Genomic DNA, 17,336 nt, shown 5'->3' on the forward strand with positions numbered 1-17,336 from the left:
AGTGAATCGTGAGGTAAAGAAATTTCCCAGTCATTCCTACACCTTAAGTAGCATCTGTAAAGCAGAGTTAACTGAAATATCATGGCCAGTACTCTATAAGCAGCCAACCTTAATCTTTCCAACATTACCCCCCCCCCCTTGGCTCTTCCATACTTTCATCTAATACCTATTTTCCACATACATATTGCCATCACCTTTTGCATGCTGAAGAGATGAGAACCTACAGTACATAGTTCACTTTAATGACATTCACATTATGATTTATCACAATAACGACAGTGATGAAATGCAACACCTCTGCAAATTAACGATACATTTCAACACAATAACGAACAGTAGCGCAAGTTGATAGTCACTCTGGGTGGTTTGCTTTGATCCGAGTGTGTGAACAAGAGGTGTGGAGTACCCTACTCACATACCTGTGACCGTGTTGTGTAACCTCTTTACCTGTTGATGATAATGTTCAAGATTTACTGAAGGATCAGTTGGTGGTGGTGCTGGGGAAGCAGTGCAGTGTGAGAGTGTGGGGCACTAACACCACTCCCCTGCCTCAAATAACAGCAAACACTCTCATTAAGCAGTTCAATGAGTGTCTAAAAGTTAGTTATTAACTCTACATGCAGTATTAATGTGTGTGAATAAGTGGTTGTAATTTTGTGTGGGGTTTATAGGGGGTGAAAGGGTCTGAGGGCTGTTACCAATTGACCCATAAACTATATTCGCCACATTAACGATTTCCACTTTAATGACCGTTTTCATGGTACTAATTAGCCATTAAAGTGAAGTATGGACTGTATTGAAAATGAAACGAGTCACTCAAGAGAGAATGAATATCCAAAACTTTCATTTCAATTCTTTTACAGCAGTTAGAGAATGAATGACACCAAATGAGGGTTGTGTGCATTAATCCTTATTCTGCCCACCCAGTGCAATAGCACAAAACCTTACAAAATTGGAATAAAAAATAAAGAAAATTCCCAAGTAACCTTCCTTACAAGAATATAAAATACCACAAATCTAAGTTCAGCATTTTATTAGGTACTATTGCCTTTACTTCACAAATAACATGAAAGGTAAAATCACTATGTATAACAGTAATGGAATTTACGAAATGGAAGAACTGAAAACTGAGAACAGAACTGAAGTACAATTGTGCCGAAGTAGTGAGTCTGTTGAGTACCATCCACTATTAAACAAGTTATTATTAGCCCTTGACTACATACACAAATTATAGTCATGTTTGTGTCTGGTGACCCTTCCCTTAAGTTTCTTTCACTACTTGTAGTTTCTCTAAGATAATAAGCTACATTCACTCACAAATTTGTACATATTATTGTAAATATATGTTAGAATTTCATCAGGTGAAAAATTATAAATGTGCAAAAGGGAACCAAACTAGATGATGGCAACTTAGTCGGGGTTATGATAATGATCTTAGTACTGGATGTTTGTACGGTGATATCCTAAAAATACTGAACAACATTTAACACAGAATGAAATTAGATTCACTCTGGATAAAATATTCTGCAAAAACTATAAATATTTCATAAAATCACAGAAATTAAATTTCTTTCAATGTCAAAGACATGAATTGAAATGCTTTAAAGAAATGTGGTCACCAGTAACCAGTGACATTGAAAAGGGCATCATTAAAATGGAGTTTAAGGTATCAATGAAAAAAATCTCTCTGTATGCCAGTTAAAATACTTATAATGTTTACAATTCAATAAAAGTCCAAGGAAGAACTGTTTTCCTCTAAGACATGAGTCTTGTACAGTATATAACTGACTACAACACATCTAAGTCTCAGAGCTGGGAATAAATTTCACTACTGACAGGATTTATGAGCACATGAATAACATCAACTTTGCTTAAACATATAACATACAACATGAATACAGTATTTGTTTAAATATATATTTCTCTAATTCAACATCAGACAGTTAAGTCTATTACCTAAGACACTGGTCATCAATAAAATGCATACAGTAACTCTTGAGTACAACTTTGTCAGATGATAAAATTTCTAATTCACTATTATAAATAACACTTCACTTTCAGAAGGCCCACCTTTAAATGTAGAAATTGATCTTAAATTATTACTCAGCTAAATATCATTACCTATGAAAGGGAGTAAATGTGTCATGATACTGCATAACTATTGTCTTAGCCCTGGAAATCATTCATCAATCAAACCTCCAAGATCTCATCATTCAAAATGTTGGTCTTTGATGCATAGAGGCAAGTACATGAAGGGTATAAAATGGATGGACACATGACATTGTCAATGAGGATCCCTGGTCCCTCGTAAGGTATAAAGTACTGACTGGGTTACAGAAGGCACGGGATAAGGCTAAACAATTCCCCAGCTAGCAGTTCACAAAAGCAATTTTTGGGGGTGAAGTAGACAACCATTAGGAGCAAACACTACATAATTCTACGTGAGATTTTTTTTAATATACCAAATACAGTAAAAGATATATATCATATCTCCTTTCATATATTCTTCTGTGCTACTCTGCTTGAGTGTAACAATGCATAAAATATATACTGTATATATAAACAGTTGCTTTTGTGGCTAGTTTGTGACTGGAAACCTTAAAAACATCTGACTCAAGCCTGCAACCTATCGAGTACCAAGGAGAACCAACTATAGATAAGGGTACTGTACTGTACAAAAGCAGGCGCAACCTTAACAACTCCTCACTAGCTGGGGCACTGTACAAGGTCACATGACAACAAAGAGTCATTTCTAAGTCTCTCTTGGATAAGGTTTGTATTGGCAAGACAAGGTATTGGGTTTTATAAAATAGTTCTCATTAAATTAAATTAGGATGATAACAAAAGTAATCAAATGGCAAAATAGATCTTTCAATCTTGATGGCAGTTTGGAATGCTTGGCATATACAAATAAAGATTTCATTTTCTGTGTGCATTTCGTCCACAATGGAATGAGAGGATAGTTAAGTCAGATAATGGCACCTCCATGATGAAGAAACTATTTTCACTGTCTACCTGAGTGATTTGCACCTAGTACCTATTTTATGTGTACATATCTCATGTGTACCTATTTCACATGTGTGCCAAGCTCACATGTATACTGTACCTATTCCATGTGTGTATCAAGGCCATGTGTACCAAGTTTGTCTACCTATTTCGTATGTTCACTTATTTTAAATACTGCATGTACCTAATTTAAATGTGTAGCTTACTTCATACATGATTTCTTTTACAAAAAATATAATTTGTAATAATGTGATTCTGTAATAATAGAGTACCTATTACAAACTTCTTGTCTGTCCAATTCACCTACTTTTCAACAACATGGCAATGAGCACTCAATATTTTTATTCCTTCAAAATTTTAAATGTACTTTCTCTCGTGATGAAAGTAAAGACAAAGTTTAACACTTATTCCAATGACTAACAACTAATGAAATGCATCAAGTTCACCAAAAAATCTAAAGTACTTCCAAATAATATGGAATGGTAACTGTGCAAGGCAAATTTGGTTCACTATCAGGACAGATTTGTTACACAGCAGGACCAATATATATAATGTAGAAAGATCTGAGAACTATAACCTAACAGATCAGCCTTCCATCTGTAATCGTAAGTTCAACAACTTCACCTCCTCTTCTAATTAACATTACATCAAATAATTAAATATATTACACAAGAACTCTTACTCCAACACAAAGAGGTTGATTAACGGGGTTACTTACAATCTTACATATATTCAGTATTTGTACAAAGTGTAAGGAGACATTAACCCGGCCTTAACCATTAAAATGACACTAACTCCAGGCGAGAAAGCACCCAAAGCACGACCAAACCCAAACTTAATTGCCCATGGAAGAAATATGGTTTAAGGTAAGGTATGCCGAGATCTACGCTGAGTAAAATATACCATACCCTCCTCTGAACAACACTGCAGGGTAAATTACCCGAGAATGCGACAAGCACGTTGAGTTTACCATGGGAGCTACAAACCATTTGTGAGATTTATGAGAATCCAACTAGCACTAAAATCAGTTCTTCAGAAATACCCAAAGAACTCATGAAGATTAAAATTTAGTTAAATCATAATTTTTTTTCCATTTGTGCAGTAAGTTGACATCTGTCCATTTACTGAGGACTAGTACTGTACAGGTATAGATTTATTGTGCTTACTCTCTTGTAGTTTTAGTCAACTTTGTGATAGTACAATTTGTCTTAGTACTTTAACAGCTTGAGCACATATTACTAGATTACATCAATTTTATAGTGTATAAAACAGGATATATACTCAGATCTATGAAGTATGAGATACAAGCTCATTTTATGACAATATTTCTCTCAAATATTTGTATAGAGAAATATATTTCAGATCTATGGGGTATAAGATGCAACCTTCTCAACTTTCACACACTCTGGACTTAGAAATAAATGCTGGTGGAAGTAGTAGTTAACAAGGAAGAACTGGGTCCTACTAACCTTACTGAAGTACACGAGCTTTGAGTCACAAGACGAGCCAACAAGATGTCTGACCTGAATATAAGGAGCACCATGGACATGAGACAGCACAGGCTAAAACACCTCCTATATGGCAAGACCTAAATCTTCCAATTTTGTAACACAAAGAAGTTGATCCCGAGCCCAGTTTGCGCGGAAAAACTTTTCATTTTCAGCTTTCTGCTATGTCATACTTTCTCTGAAAAAAAAATTAAAGAAGAATCAAGTACAATCCACAGTACTGGCTTATCACTTGTTTATAAGTCATTCTATAATAAAGGATGTATAAAGCAATCTAATATTCCATCCAACTTTCCTCACTACACTTGTTTCTGTCCTGTCCTTGTCTTTCTCTGCCCATCTGTCTTTACCTCTGCCATGTCTGTTTCTATCACTATCCTGTCTTTGTCCCTCTCTGTCCTTCTGTACTGCCTCTACAGTATATCTCTGTCTTATCTGTCTCTGTATATCTGCCATTATACGTCTTTATGCCACTATTAATCATTCCCAGATTTTATCCTAGCTATTTCTCATTACATAGGACATCTTCCTTGATATTTGTTGTCTTTAAAAGTCTAAATTGAGCTTCAGAAAACAAAAGAACCTGTACTGTACTGTACTGTACACAAGTTTCTGCTAGTGTTCCTACACACTTATAATTTTGAGTAAAAAATAATAGAAATCAGTCTTCTAACTTTGACAAATTTATTACACGACCAAAACTCCAAAAAATTACTTTGATATTTTATAATATTTTATACTGTATATCACATAAAAAACAAAAAAGCGAACATACTTATGTTCTTTGCACCGGTACGACCGTCATCATGTGGTTGTGTGGTAGAGCCTCTTCATAACCTCCTTTGCTCTTCATTTGGGACTGTAGTTGAACCAACTGGTTATTGCCCATCTGAACATCACTTGAGCCAATATGTCCTGTGTGGACAAAGTTGGTTGGCTCTCCAATCATTGTGCGGTCTATGCGTCGACGTCGACGCTGCAACAAGAAAAACAAATTATTATTATTTTTTTTTGTCTGATTACAGACTAAAATACTTCTCCAAACTAATAACATCCACATACTGTACTAGCACCAGTCATCCACACAATCCATCAATATCCTGAGTCTCCATCTACCTCTCCTCCTTATTGCTCTATAACTGTATAGCACTGTACACTTGTTTCAACATGCAGCTTTAATTCATTCTCCCCACATACAGGCATTGCTACTGTGCCACAACTTCTCTTAACACATGTCCATGCCAACTAATTTAATGAACAAATATTACATCAAAAGGACAGTATGGGAGTACAGTACTGAAGTACCCCATACTTCAGTACTGTACTCTCATACTTAAGAGCTTTCCACTTCACTTGTCTAGACCAAGTAACCACTCTCTCCACAGGTTGGTGCCATATAAGCACCTAAGCAAATTAAAAATTCTTTTTCATAATATTCTTACAGCTTTTTGAGACCTTATGCAAACTGGAGATGTATTACTGTACTTTTTTAATAAGTAAACATTCTTTTCACAAAGAATGCAGTGTTTTTGCAGTCAATATCAGATGATGTATTGTACCATGATATTTTTGATAAGGGATTACTGTAACTTACTCTCTAAAAGATAAAGGGAAAAAAAGAAAACATTGAGTATATTATGGATATTTTTTACAAAATATATTTTTATGCAAGTTAAGCATACTGTATACGGATTAAAGGAGTGTGTGTGTGTGTGTGTGTGTGTGTGTGTGCAAGCAGGGGCAGATCCAGGAATATCAAAGGGAGGAGGGGGGAGGGTCCAAGAAGCTGTTGTTGGGGAACATGGCAAGTGCAGCAAGCCCACCTAGTTGGGGGATTTTAGGGGGTGTTGTAAGGCCTCCCCCCCCCCAAATTTATTTATTTAAATTTGACCAATATCATTGGCATTTTGAAGTCATGTACACTTGATGTTAGGAGATATTCTGAGGTTAATAGTAATTATTTTTTATTATAAAAAATGCCTGAGTACAATAATGTACTGCATTAAAGAAAAAGTATTGGAATTTTCTGATGAAAAGGAGGGGTCCGGACCCCCAGGACCCCCTGCTGGATCCGCCCCTGCCAAGTGTGTGTGCATGTGTGCACAGGTTGGTGTATTGAGTCTAGTGTGGCAGCAATATGTTAGTGTTAAAGTGCAAGCACTGCTTGCTCTCTCTCGCTTTCAGCTACCACCGCTGGCTAGCCCTCACGACGAACAGGGAAGCAACTTGCACAAGTCTTCCCCTGCCAGTAAACAGCCTCTTCATCATCAGGACTCCTGCTGTGTCTCCTAATGGCAACACACAGTAACTGGGTGCCTCGTGTACCCAGACTAGACTAACAGTGGGCCCCAGAGGGACGGCACATAGGCCCACTGGCATGTGGAAACGTCCTGGTACCTATCAACCACTGCCACGCTGCCTTGCGGATTAGCCTTGGTAGGTATAAGGCTACGGGAGTAAACCCCTTCGAAAAATCTGCGGTGGAGCCCCGCATCAGGCAGACATGCTTACAGAGCTCCAACAAGGCCCCAATGGCAGTATAGGCAGAAGAGGTGACCCATGAGAACCTAACCACTACACCAGCGGATGAAAGCAATGCATGATGGACAGGCTACCGAGGCGAAACCCATCAAGCTGGGCTATCGGCAGTCCATTGCAACTCTCCCTCTTCCCAGTCATTTGAACACTTGCACCACTGGATCAGGAAAAGGGAGAGCCAAGATGTGTGGTTGCAGCCTGCGCTCCTACCTCACCACATAAATCAACACCTGTGCAGCCATCATCCATCTCATCATACTTATCATCATCATCAAAAATCTATACAGTATCCCCAAAATTCCTATGGTGACGGACTAGTAGCGACGGGGACAGGCAGAGATGACTGCCGGAGTCTCTAGTCACAACTCTGCACATGGGCGGCATAGATAAGATGATTGTTTATGCACTGGGATCTAGGCAGCAGTGCAATATGGTCATGTTTTAACACTAGCATCCAGAGGATCCAGCGGTAGCACATGCCTTCAGAGAGCAGCTTGAACATGGGCTGATAAACAACCCAACTACAAATAACCCAAACCCCAGTGCCGAATAGAGTATTTTTGAAACTATTAAGACAAAAAACTGCAGAAAAGACCCTCGGCCAGATCGAAATACACTAGGACTGGTTTGAGGAGGAAAATGATCCTGATCACCTACGCAGATGCTTATGCACACTTTGGCCTGGTTCTGTCATACCTCCACCATTAACGGTACTACCCTCATTCATGTTGCCCACTTTCAGTATCTCGGCTCCCACCGGTCCACCACCGCGGACATTGATGAAAAAATTCAACATCGGATCAGATGTGCATCTCGAGCCTTTGGCAGACTCCGTACCTGTGTCTTCAGTTGTAGGAAGCTGAAATTATCTACAAAACTGCACGTATAATGAGAGTGGTCCTCCCCACCCTGCTATATGGCAGCAAGATATGGGTCACATGCAGGAGGCACCTCAAGGCACTTAAAAACTTTCACCAACGTAGTCTACGTTCCATCCTCCGAGTTCTCTGGGAAGACAAGAGAACAAATGCCAGTATTCTCGCTGACACCAACTGTAGAAGCATCGAGGCTACCATTATCCATGAACAACTACGTTGGACTGGCTTATCCACATGGACAGCAGTAGACTGCCAAAGCAGCTACTTTACAGTCACCTAACGAATAGTAAAAGTAACCCCGGTGGGCAACTGAAAAGGTATAAGAATAGTCTTACGACGAACCTGAAAAAGTGCCAAATCGACCCTCACCTGGGAGAGGATTACTCCACACCGTAACACTTGGAGGAGCACCACACCAGAAGATGTCAATACTTTCGAGTTAATCCGACTGCATAACGAGGCAGACAAGCGCCAACGCCGGAAAGATGCTGCCGCCACCCATCCTGCACTATATGCAGCCCCCCACATGTGCAACTTCTGTGATCGACTCTGCCGGTCCTGTATCGGCCTCTTTGGTCACCTCAGAACTCATCAACAAAGGTGACAACTTTAATAACTCATATCATTGTATCATAGCTGGATGATCGTCATACTCGATTCTGGGTGACAGCAAAGTAGTAGTAGTACCTGTAGTAGTAATAGTTAGTGTGTGTGTGTGTGTGTATGTGTGTAGAATACCTACTTGCTGTTTCAGTACTTTCCTGTCACTCTTTATACTGTCTTTACAGAACTTTCCTGACATATTTCTGTAATCCTTAAATTACTAGAGAAAGATCAATAAGAATATCTGAAGCTCACCTGTGGTGGCTGTTGAGTGATGCAGCAAGTAAACCATTGGCCCCACACATCACCAGCCATTGTTGATGAATAGATGGGCATTGGATCTTTGGGAGGTGCACGTAGGCAAATGTAGGCACGGAGATTTGCCGAGGTGAAAGGGCGAACCTCCGAATCCCTCACCAAAGGGCTAGTTTTCCTCCATGTTCTGTGAAAAAAACCAAAAAATCTATATTTGGGAATCTTTCTGGTTAATAAAAGTAAGGACTTGGTAAAAGGAGATTGGTTAATAGACTGTACATACAGCAGTTCATATTTGTAATGTTGAGTGTGCAGAGGCGTCATTTGGGGGGGCTGGGGGGCACTCTCCCCCACAGACCTGGCTTGCCCCTCCCAAGGGCTGTCTTGCTCTCCAAGGAGGTGAGCTTCATGTGGGATTTTCAAAATGGAAGGACTGTTCAGAATTATTTGAAAAACATGCTCGAAGTGAAAGGCTTGAAAGCTGTAACTAGCAAAAAAGACGCTTCGATCAAGAATAAACTTTGTGCCAACAAGACAAATGAAATTAAGGAGAATAGAGAACATGTGAGATGTTTGTTACGAGCTTGCTTGGCAGACAAGGTTTGCCATTCCGTGGTCATGATGAAAGTGAAACGTCTGCAAATAAAGGAAATTTTGTTGATACACTAGATATGTTAGCAGACACCAATGATATTTTGCAGAAAATGATGCAAAATAATATTGGGTTTATTTATCACAGCCCTTTTACTATACAGGGGCCCCCCCCCCAAGTTAGCAAATTTTTATTTCGTGGTCCCCTATTAGTTGCGGATGACACCCTGGATGTACCCAAGAATGTCTGTGGGTAGTTTTAAAGTTGCCGGTATTTTCGAGGCTGGAACAGGGAGCCATTCATTCTAGAGACAGTAATTTCCTTAACCTGTATTGTAAATATGTATGTGTGTGTGTGTGTGTGTGTGTGTGTGTGTGTAGACACACACATATACAATACAGTGTACAGGTAAAAGAAATAATTGTCTAAAGGGCAAACACAAAGGGAATATACATTTCTTTGTACACAAGTAAAAATGCCCCCTGCTGAGGAGGTGTTTGGCTTAGTCTTGCGTCTTATCCACATTATATTGTACCATCAGTCCCACAGGAACTCACTAATATTTTTAGTCATGCTAATCTGATTAATTTAGGAAATACAGTTATGTGTCATGGAAATAATTAATACCTGAAAGTGATTTTTTGTTATGGAAGTCAGTTTTTGTCAACGGGGAAAGTTATTGACTGAAGATGGTATTGTCCCAGTCCCTCTGAACTGTCGATCATTCCCCGCACCAGCCACTCTGTGACTTCACTGCATGACAACACGTGACTCGGCCAGCCAATGACCATTCAGTACATGATACATGATGTGATTTAGCCAGCTAATGACAATGAAAGTAAGGTTAAGTTATCATAAGTAAGATAAGGTAAAGTAGGGTTGGTTTGTTAGGTAGGTAGGTAGGTAGGTAGGTAGGTAGGTTAGAAATTGGAGGATCTGGGGCTGATCCTCCCAGTTATGCACCCAGGTAAGAACTGGCAACAATTTCGGTTTCAGTTTCCTCAATATTTGTTGCTTTTCAATGGAAAAAGGTCACAATAACGTAAAAGTTTTTTTTAGCATTTTGATTCTCGTCGGAAGTTGAAAAAAAATTAGCGTTTCCACAATAAAAGACTATCTCCACTGCATTAAACATCAATTATTGAGGAAAATGGGTCCAAAATTGTATGCCAAACTAGCAACAAAGTCCAAATATTCACCAAATAAACTTCCTGGGAAAGAATTGGAGCTCCTTAGTTATTACTGTACCACAATCTTAGTTTTAAATTGAAGAACGAAAATCCAATGAGAGAAAAGGGAGAAAATTAATAATTTCAGTGAAAATCGTATAAAAAGTTCTAACGTGTTACTTTGGTGTTAATAAAAATTTCTCTGGGGTCAATTGTGGCAGTCAACACATCAAAACATTAACAGTGGTTAAGACTCATACACAATGGACATTGTTAACAAGATGGTGAGACTTGATAGGAATATTTTAAGCTTTATCTCTACAAGTTAATGCTTTTTTGTTCCCTCCTCCTTAACTAGCCTTACATTGTCCTGAATATGAATATAAATCAACACAGTAGCTCCTGGCGACAGCATACGGTATTAAGATAATTTGTTACCTTAATACCGTATATAATTTAACGTAGACAAGATGAACCAACCAAACCTACCTATCCTGGGGTGGAAGTATACTATTTTAGGTTAGGTTTGGTAGATTAATTTACAAAAGTTAGGTAGATAAAAGACAAATAAAGACCACCAATATGTATCAGGAAATATGGTGGTGACCCTCAGTCTTCAACAGTAATATTATCAAGCAGTGTCCTCTAAACTCCAGGCAGTCTGACTTACACTTATGTTCTGATAGATAACTTATATATTACTTAAAGAACCAATAATATGCATTAGATAATAGGGTTTGGATGGAGACTACTCACCCAAATAGTATCCCCCTCTATACCTCAATTCCCATACGCTAAAGGATTAACTCACAGCATCTACATATACACAAATTACACGGTATAAATTCACTGTAAGATAAGAGGATTAATATCTTATAAACTTACGGTAGTTTGGTGAAATATGTCACAGCCCGAGCCAGGCGTCAAGACAGATGGACCGATCTCTCCCTCCTCACTCTAACTAGTCATTAAAACCTAACCAGGGTATTTGTTAATGATTCTCCACAAGTTAAATGTGTATCTAGTGAGCTAAAGGATACACCACTTATGATAAACATGAAGTTCTATGAAGACCAACACCTCAGTGTCTCCATTACTCAGGAGTGTGTCCGAACGCTTGCTGTCTGGAGGTCCTGGTACATGAAAATACCCCTGTAATATCATTCAAGAACTAACCAATTATTACCCTCAAAAATAAGTTATTATATTTTATAAGTGTATATATAATTGTGTATTTTTCCTAAAGTTCCATAATATAATCTTGGGTAGTAATGGAAGTCAGTTGCATGGATTGGAACACTGTGACACTAACATTCACGAAGGAAAAGTAATTTAATTCGTAACTTTTTAGAGTTAAATAATAAACTTTATATTCTTTTTTCGTCAATATATATATTTGGTTAAAATATTTAATATATTAACCAATATACATTTCTTAGATTGGTTTATAGGTTATAGAACTGTTCTTGCATGTTAACTCTAAGCGGCGTTTGTTCTTCTTTTCACTAATCGATAAACTCTTCTTCAACTTATTCTGACACACATTACAACTAGAAAAACTATTGAATATATAGAAAATTACTATTAAAACAAAGCTATAGGCAGTTTCAATGGAATCAAGAGGAACGATCAAGGAGGTCATTGTGTTATTACCTATTGAAACACGCCAGGCACCGGGAAATGATTATTGTGTTTTTTACTTTTCATATATGTGTGTGAGTGAGTGATTAATGTGTATTTATTTAAGAAAATGTATGTGCGCGTATTACATACTTGTGTAGGTGCGTATGCGTGTACATGATGATAGAAGCGTGTACGGTAATCAAGGGTGGATGCAGGGGGGCCCTTTGGGTCCACTACACCCCCTTTTCACATTTTTTTTCTTTAATGCGGTATTGAATCCAGGCGTTCTTTGTATAGTAAAAATTAATTATTATTGAGTTTGTAGTGGATTTAATCCACTACAAGTTGACCTCGGAATATCACCTATTATCAAGAGCACATGGCTTCAAAATGGCCTTAAGATGCCCATGATATTGGTCAGATTTAAACAATTCTGGGGGCTCACCCCCGAAACCCCTAGCTGGGTAGGCTTGTGGGGTACAGGTTATTGGTTCACAATCAGGATGGGATGGAGAAAGGAAACTCACAATGTGCTCTCTGTGCACATGTTGTATTGGATGTACAGTGCAGCTTGGTGCTGGGAAGGCAGCGTGGTTACAAGCGTGATGTAGGGAGAGCTGGTTGGTGAGGATGCTCAGAGGAGGACCAGCTTGTGGGTCGCCATGCTCGCCGGCGGGAGCGAGGACCGCCAGGCAGGAGTAGAGGAGGAGGTGTTACTTGAAGACTGGCTGTAGGTAGAAAGAGAGTGTCACCACGAGGTCAGGTCTTATATAGCGGAGGTAGGCGTGGCTTAATAGTTGACCTCCGTCATGTAAGGCGGTGCTGGTTGACCTAGACCACGAGGCTTACACTGGGGAATTCGCGGGGTCGGCTACTCAGCGACAAGCGTTTGTAGGGGAGGATCCACTACAGGCTCTCTGTGCTCACCATGTAGGTATAAAGGAAGGAGAGAAAGTGTGTGTATTTGTATGCTCATGCTGAAAATATGATATATAGTATATTCATTGAAATTTATTGATTATTAAGAAAAATAATAGTGACGACGTGACGTTATAAAATGTAACAAGAAAAGAACTGTACAATATCACATTATTTACTATTACACAATATTAAGATAGACGAATAAAAATTATAAACAATAAATATGTAATATTTGACAAAGCAAGAAAGTCCCTTATCTTCCTGTAACATGAAATATAATGCATTCCAGTAAACACGGAGTCATTGTTCTATAACAACACTCAGCTGTGGTCGAGTCGCTGAAAATCTATACAGTATATCACTTTTCTTATTTACTATGAAGGAATACTCGGCAATCAGTAGGGAGAGAAGGAATAGCCTAATTAGAAGTAGGTCGGTGGCTAGGTACTGTAGCCCAGTCAGCCTACAGTACCTCCAGTCTCAGCGGATTTCCGCTCTGCCCAAGGCTTACATTAATCTCTCTCTGGCTCTGACTGTTTGTCGGTCTCTGTTTTTTTCAGTAAGTCTGTCGGTCTGTTTACGACCTTCCTTTTTTCGTCTATCTCCCTTTTCTTTGAATTTAACATTATATTTTTATGCCGAAGCATATTTTGGTATTAATTTTTTTTGTGGACTGGGTGTTTTGATTATTTTCTATTCCAAGCAGCAGTTATTTTGGCATGTTTAGGGAGATTTTCTTGTATATATTGATGTATATTACCTATGTAAGAATTTTCTAGAATGTATTGCATCATTTTTGTTAACATTTACTTACGTGTTTACTTTTTCAATTTCAATTTCAATACTGTAGTTTATTCCTTGATAGAGGAAGTGGGATCCTAGTGCTGTCACTAGGTACCCCTGTACAATAACACCAGAAGCATCTGGCAAGTGTCACAAGTATATACAGTACAGTATAAATATTATAGAGGTTTACTTTTTACTTTTTCTTTTACTTATCCTCTTCACCACTGATCGGTTCTTTAACCACTTGGGCGATCGGTCACGTCTCTGTTACGCACTGTTGGCAAGTATAGGGCTGCGGCATACACTGGCTCCTGAATGTACAGTATCTGAACCTGCTCCACTGCTGATCAAGTCTGGTCTTGAAACAGCTCACACTCGATGCCGTCACAACGTGTGAATATGTTTATGTATGTAAATCAAGCTGATGAAAATAACAAAGCCACAGGGCCTGATGGAGTCCTAGACGAGGTGTATAAAGCAGGAGAACCTCTGCTTACCAGCTGTCTCTACTCTCTCTTGGAGAATATATGCGAAAAGGAGGAAATCCCCCAAGATCTTAAAGATGCCTCCATCATCAATATTTATAAGAGCAACTGTGGCAACTACAGTGGGATCTCACTGTTGTCTGTAGCTGCCAAGATTATTGTTCGAGTCCTTCTAAACAGACTACTTCCTGAGGTAGAAAACTTCCTCCCAGAATCTCAATGTGGCATTAGACCATCACATGGCACTACTAGCATGATCTTTGCTGCCCACCAGATACAGGAAAAGTGCAGAGAATAGTGTCATGATTTGTACATGGCCTTCATTGACCTTACTAAAGCTTACGACTTGGTCAACAGGGAAGCCCTATGGCAGACTCTCATTCGTTTTGGTTGCCCACCAAAATTCGTCAGCATTGTGAGGCAGCTTCACGATGGCATGAACGGCAGTGTCCTGCACAATGGCATCCACCCAAACAAAAGAAAAACAAGAATGTGCACTGGCACCAATACTCTTTTCTATTTTCTTGGCTGCCTTTTTTACTCGTGCCAGTGCCAATTTAGCTAGCAGGGTGAACATCCAGTATCACGCAGCTTCCATCAATGAACTTCAGTATGCAGATGACCTCTCCCTTGTCGCTCACACAAGAGATCCTGAACATCTACACAGATGCGTATGCACACGTCGGCTCGGCTCTGAGGTGATTGTGCGTAAAACTCAGATTCATTTTCAGCCTGCCCCTGGTTCACCCACACCACCATCCATCCAGCTTAACAGTATTACCCTCTCTAATGTTTCCCACTCCCAGTATTTCGGCACCCACCTGCCCACCACCGTGAACATCAATGAAGAGATTCAACATGGGATCAGCTGTGCATCTCAAGCCTTTGGCAGACGCTGTACCTGTGTCTTCAGCTGTATGGAGCTGAAATTATCTACAGAGCTGCACGTATATCAAGCAGTGGTCCAACCCACACTGCTTTATGGCAGCGAGACATGGGTTACATACAGGAGGCACCTCAAGGCGTGAGAAAACTTTCACCAGCGTAGTCTATGTTCCATCTTCCGAGTTCTCTGGGAAGACAAGAGAACAAATGCCAGTATTCTCGCTGACACCACTTGTAGGAGCATCGAGGCTACCATTATCCATGAACAACTACACTGGAATGGCCATGTTACTCTCATGAACGACAGTAGACTGCCAAAACAGCTACTGTACTTTACAGTCACCTAACAAATGGTAAACTAAATGCTGGTGGGCAAAGGAAAAGGTATAAGGTTATTCTTAACACAAACCAGAAAAGTGACAAATCGACCCCCTCACCTGGGAGATGATCACTCCACACCGTAACACTTGGAGGAGCACCACACGAGAAGGTGTCAATACTTTTGAAATAGCCCGACTGCACAAGTGCCATCATTGGAAACACGTTGCCGCCGACCCTCACACTAGATGTAGCCCTCCACATGTGTAACTTCCATGGATGGCCCTGCCGGTCCCGTATTGGCCTCTCAAGTCACCTCAGGGCTCACCAACGAAGGTGATATCTATAATAACTCATATCATTGTATCATAGCTGGATGATCGTTACAGCATACAGTACTGTATTTGATTACAAATGATAGCAAAGTACAGTAATACTGTAGTAAGTAGTGTGTGTGTATGTGTGCGAAGTGTATATGTGTATGTGTGTACAGGGGGTATATGCCATGTGTATGTGTATATGGTGGTGTGTATATGTTAATTCAAATGTGCATATAGGCCAGTGTGTGTGTGTGCACATGTGTGACAGACGAGTGGATACAGTGCTCACCTCCTGTTCCGGGGGGTCAATGATTCACTTCCTGGGCGCTCCTAGTTCACCCAGCTGTAAATGGGTACTGTACAGTCACTCCAAATGGTATCTTTATGGAGGGGTCCGATGAGTTTCAAAATGAACACTGTGACTCCTGTTGTCTCGGTAGGGTTGTCAAAATCGTGTCTTATTGTCACACACAAAATCGTAAAGGTACCTTTTGGAGTGACTGTGCTTCAGTTAACATTTTGGGAAAGTGAATACTGTCAAGTGCAGTACCGACCATGCTGCTTCCTTGTGTACCGAAAATTTACTACACAGTGTGCTGTATCCACACATTCCCTAATAGGCAGTCATGTCTATGGAACCCACATTTCGTGTATGTGTGTATTGACGAAAATGTGTGTGCATTTGTGTGTATTTACACAAAAACTGTGGTCAGGGTTATATATGTATTGCATAAAATATCATTTTACATCATATGACATAATTTTGGAAGGCCAAATATTTTTTCAGTATTCTTCACAAAGGGGATTCAGCTATGTGTTTGGAATTCACATCAAAAGAATCAAATTACACTTTCCCCTTCTATACAGTATATATTAGGCAGGTGAAGACACTCTCATATTAACTGATAAGTGAGGTTTCTGAGTGGCCCTCCTTCAGACATTCTCAATTATTTGGCAGCCTTGGTGTATTACAGAGACCAAACAGAATTACAGTACTCCAAGTGAAGGAGCACTACACTTTTGAGAGAGGGACCACCAAAGTATGTGTAGGATACTTGTTTAATTTCCAGTATTTTATTTAGCAAGGTTCGCCTTCTCACAATGGTCTGAGAACTTCAAATGGTTATCAACATAAACAACCAGATCTTCTCACATTTAGTTTCATATCTTGACATCGCCCATGGCAAATGCAAAGGAGTTGAAAGGTTATACAGTGGTCCCTCGCTTAATGAGCGCCTCGGTTAACGAGTTGCCTTCCATAAGATTCTTAACTTCGGTTAACGAGCAATCCCTCGATTAACGAGTTTCTTACGAGCCAACCTGAACATGATTTCGCTTGCATTTGGCGGTCCACCAGCTGTAGTATTAGTCCGCCAATACAGTAATCGGTTCTAGGGCTTAAATTCCTTACCATTTTAGCAAATATCAAGAAGTTTATACTATTCAATA

The 17,336-nt window shown here is 39.6% G+C and overlaps 1 protein-coding gene across 1 annotated transcript; it reads right to left on the reverse strand.

The window, feature by feature from the left end:
• Nucleotides 1-1,016: 1,016 nt before the first annotated feature.
• On the reverse strand, nucleotides 1,017-11,669 carry LOC121871203 (CDC42 small effector protein 2-A-like). The gene is made up of 4 exons (XM_042373395.1): nucleotides 11,435-11,669; nucleotides 8,789-8,975; nucleotides 5,290-5,490; nucleotides 1,017-4,692 (listed from the first exon to the last, which is right to left on the reverse strand). Exons 2-3 carry the CDS (start codon nucleotides 8,867-8,869, stop codon nucleotides 5,290-5,292), a joined length of 282 nt encoding a protein of 93 aa, XP_042229329.1. The 5' UTR covers nucleotides 8,870-8,975; nucleotides 11,435-11,669; the 3' UTR covers nucleotides 1,017-4,692.
• Nucleotides 11,670-17,336: the final 5,667 nt, after the last annotated feature.

The sequence above is a fragment of the Homarus americanus genome, unplaced genomic scaffold, assembly GCF_018991925.1.
Source record: "Homarus americanus isolate GMGI-L3 unplaced genomic scaffold, GMGI_Hamer_2.0 scaffold40565, whole genome shotgun sequence".
Lineage (NCBI taxonomy): Eukaryota > Metazoa > Arthropoda > Malacostraca > Decapoda > Nephropidae > Homarus > Homarus americanus.